This window comes from Helobdella robusta (assembly GCF_000326865.2).
Source record: "Helobdella robusta unplaced genomic scaffold HELROscaffold_7, whole genome shotgun sequence".
NCBI classification, from domain to species: domain Eukaryota; kingdom Metazoa; phylum Annelida; class Clitellata; order Rhynchobdellida; family Glossiphoniidae; genus Helobdella; species Helobdella robusta.
Genome location: NW_008705398.1, coordinates 2,830,739 through 2,834,930, shown reverse-complemented (window position 1 = coordinate 2,834,930; position 4,192 = coordinate 2,830,739). Strand labels below are relative to the sequence as shown.

General features: G+C 35.5%; 1 protein-coding gene across 1 annotated transcript in view; it reads left to right on the top strand.

Moving 5' to 3' along the window:
* Positions 1-3,334: 3,334 nt before the first annotated feature.
* Positions 3,335-4,192, top strand: part of HELRODRAFT_164927 (hypothetical protein) — a gene marked incomplete at both ends in the record, with an annotated part of 3,279 nt that continues 2,421 nt past the window's right edge. Inside the window, one exon of the mRNA XM_009030859.1 lies at positions 3,335-4,181. Coding sequence (XP_009029107.1) covers positions 3,335-4,181 — 847 coding nt within the window. The remainder of the gene's footprint in view (positions 4,182-4,192) is intronic.

The window sequence follows — 4,192 nt, the reverse complement described above, 5'->3', positions numbered from 1 at the left end:
TCTCCAAATATTAATATTGATAATATGAATGAAGATCTAAATGTTATGTATCATAATATGAATGATAATGTAAATTCTATCAATCATTTAGGTGTCAGTAATATGAATTGGTATAACAACTATAATATCAATTTGTTTAGATCATTTAATTTTGATGATAATATGTCCTATATTTATAAATTTAATTCAATGTCTAAGTATTTCACAATCGCTGATGTGTATAAAAATTTGTTAAGCATTGGTAAATATCAGTTAATTGTAATGCATATTAACTGCCGTAGTCTAAATGCTCATCTTGAAGAAAATACTCAATTAGTGAATAGTATTGGGTCTTATTTTTGTGTCATTGCTTTAAGTGAGACCTGGTTGAATGATAATGCAAATCACGATTTGCTTCATGCACACTTGCCACATCATACCTTGGTAATCAATAATAGAACTACCAAGAAAGGAGGTGGAACAGGAATTTTATTAAAGAGTGATATAATTTTCCTAAATTTAAATAACGATTGATCTTTTAATACTAATCACTTTGAATGGTCAGGTATTAAAACTAGTTATAATAACAGTAATCAATACTTTATTAGTATTTATAAATGTCCAACAATAAAAACAGCTGATTTTTTCGAAGCTTTATATGAGTTTCTGAGTAGTCATCTAAAGATAGATAATGGTTCTAATGCATATATCCTGGGTGACTTCAATATCAACCTGGCAATTGATAATAATACGTCTCGATCTTTCCTGGATCTCCTAAGTGGATTTGACTTACATCCTATTATAAATAAACCAACTCGTATATTTTACCCTGCTATGTCTATAATTGATAATATCTTCACCAATGACTATCATTAACTATTGAAAGGCATCATATGTGAAGACTTTTCAGATCATATGCCGATTTTTGTTTCTTGAAATGGGGTGGACAATCTGTTGTGAGCATGCGCCAACCAGTAAGAACCCGTGTAATGAAGGACGAAAATGTGAGATTAGCAAATAAACTTCTTGGTGATGTTTCTTGGCCTGTTATGACTGATGATACCAGCTTAGAGACGGATTATGAAAACTTTTTTCTAACCTATTTGGATTGTATTAATAATGCATGTCCAATAGTCACCAAAAAGGACCGCTTTAGAAAACCTTGGATGGATATTAACTTGTATAACTACAGTTTGCGCAAGAATGCTTTATATAGGTTTTATATATGTAACCCTACATTAGAGAATAAAAACGCATATATTAAATCAAAAAATTATTTTATTAAACTAAAGAGAGTTAAAAAAAAAGAATATTATGACAATAAGTTTAAAAAAAGTAAAACGTCTAAAGAAAAATGGTCCGAAATAAATAAAATATTAAGACCAAAAATTGACAAAACACATCTATTCAAATGTAAGGATTCGTTAACAAAATTGAATAGAATTAATGAAATTAACACATTTTTTATTGATCAATGTAATAGACTTATTTGTCATAACACTACAGAATTTAATCTGAACAGTTCGATGATGATGGATCATGATTTTCCATCATTCTTCTCAACCGATGCATCGCCTGATGAGGTGATAATGATTGTTAATAGACTAAAACTAAAAAACTGTTTTGACAGTGATCTTTTATCCACAAAATTATTAAAGGGTACTATTTACCCCATAGCTGGTTCAATTGCCACTTTATTCAACAAATCAATCCTCGTTGGCCAGTTCCCTAATAGACTGAAATTGGCAAAGGTACTACCTATTTTCAAGGGTGGTGATTGCAATCAATATGGTAACTACAGACCTATATCGATTCTATCAGTATTTTCAAAAATTTTTGAAAAACTAATGTTTGATAGAATGTGGTCTTATATATCTAAACACAGAATGATTAATGGAAATCTATTTGGCTTCGTTCCCAAGTCATCAACTGAGAAGGCTATTGCTATGCTGTATGGGACTCTCCTAGATAATTATGATTCAAGGAAGCCTAGCTTAGGCGTTTTTATAGATCTAAGCAAGGCATTCGATTTAATTGACCACAATATTTGATTGTATAAACTGTCTAAGTATGGTTTTCGAGGTATAGTACTGAGCTGGTTCAAGTCTTACCTATACAATCGGTGTCAATATGTCAGTATTGAAGGTGTCGAATCGTTGCCCAAGGAAATAGTTTCTGGAGTTCCCCAGGGTTCAATCTTGGGACCGCTTTTGTTTATTCTGTTTATAAATGATATTTTTTTAATATCAAATGTGTGTACCACTATTTTATTTGCTGATGACACGACTATATTCTCGTCTGACGAAGACCCGATAAGACTATTTTCTGAAATGAATAACCAACTGGTTAAATTCTCCAACTGGTTCACTGGAAACAGGTTGGTTCTGAATTCAAAAAAATCCTGCTATTTAGTCTTTGGCCCTAAAATCAAAACGAACAAGGATATCTTCTCTGGCCTAACCATTCACATAGGTGACTCAGTGATATCCAGAAACTCGTCAGCTAAATTTCTGGGAATTATTATCCAGTCTGACTTGAAATGGAATGAGCATATAAATTCGTTGGTAAGCAAATTATATAAAATTACTGGCATTATTTATAGATCACGCAATAAATTAGGTACTAAAATCATGTTAATGCTATATTACTCCCTAATCTATCCATATCTCTTATATGGAAATGTTTTTTGGGAGCTTCTTATGATTATTTAATAAAATCATTGACAATAGTACAAAAAAGATACCTTAGGGTTAGTTTTTTTCTGAAACACCTTGATCATACACTGGCAATATATTCCGATAATAGTATCCTCAGTATTGAACAGCTTAATAGGTATCTAACCTTGTGTTTCGTTTATAGAGTGTTATATGATGCTGAGTTCAACATGTTAGGCTCATTTGAAACGGTGTTAACAAACACTAGGCAAAAAGGTTTGTTGATACCAATGACTGATTTAACTGCTAGATACTGGGCGGTAAGAGGAATTCGTCTTTGGAATTCCTTGGAACTAGGTAAGAAAAAATTTTCCGGATATAATGAATTTAAAAAATATATAGAAAACTTATGCAGATCAATGTAGGTATGATGCTTTCTTTGTTTAATTTTGTCGTGTTTTATTTAATTGTTTTACATCTGATTGAATATTTAACCTCCTTACTTTAAGTTATAAAAATGGATTTATTGGGTGTATTTGGGCGTCCTGGTTATGACATTAAACTGACCCTCACTGCCTTGTGAGTGATGTTGGATCATCAAAGGCTAGGCCCACCGCTTATAACTGTGGTTGCGTAAGGAAGGGCGTCCTGTGTAAAAACTAGCCAAATAATAAATGCTTATGATGATGACGGAGAAAACAATGGCCCTCAGTATCCGGCAGAAGAGGGTGCGAAGAATCTCCGGAGACCCAGTCGATGGGGTTGTGGTGCAAGGCCCTGTGGATGGTCTGGCTACTGGCACCCCACTCTATAGTGTGGCGGTGCAAGGCACTATAGATGGAAGGACTACTTGTAGACCAAGGGGTTGGAGGTTTGGTACCTGGAATGTAGGCACGTTGACAGGAAGAAGTTTGGAAGTGGTGGAGGAGCTGCAGAGGAGAATGGTTGACGTGACTGCATTACAGGAGGTCAGATGGAAGGGTGAGGGTACAAGGTTTGTGGGGGCTAAAGGTGGAAGATATAAGTTGTGGTGGAAGGGGGATGATGGTATGGGAGGAGTTGGTGTGATGGTAAGAGAAGAGTTGTTGGAGCAGGTGTTGGAAGTGAGGCGGAGAAGCAATGGGGTAATTGTGGTGGTGATGGTGTTTGGAAAAGTAATAGTGAGGGTGATATCAGGATATGCTCCGCAACAAAGTAGGAAGGAAGAGGAGAAGGATAGGTTTTATGATGATGTTTCTGACGAAATTGGGCAAGCGGGGTTGAATGAGTTTGTGGTGTTGTTGGGTGATTTGAATGGTCATGTGGGGGCGGATGCAGACGGATATGAAGGTGTACATGGGGGATGGGGATATGGTATACGGAATGAGGAAGGGCGTAGAGTGTTGGAGTTAGCGGATGCACACAGCATGGTGGTGGGGAACACTTGGTTCACAAGGGAACCAGCGCGATTGATTACTTATAGGTCAGGGGAACATAGATCGATGATCGACTATATATTGGTAAGGGCCAAACATAGGAAGTATGTGAAGAATGTGAAGGCGATACCTGGTATGTGCAGC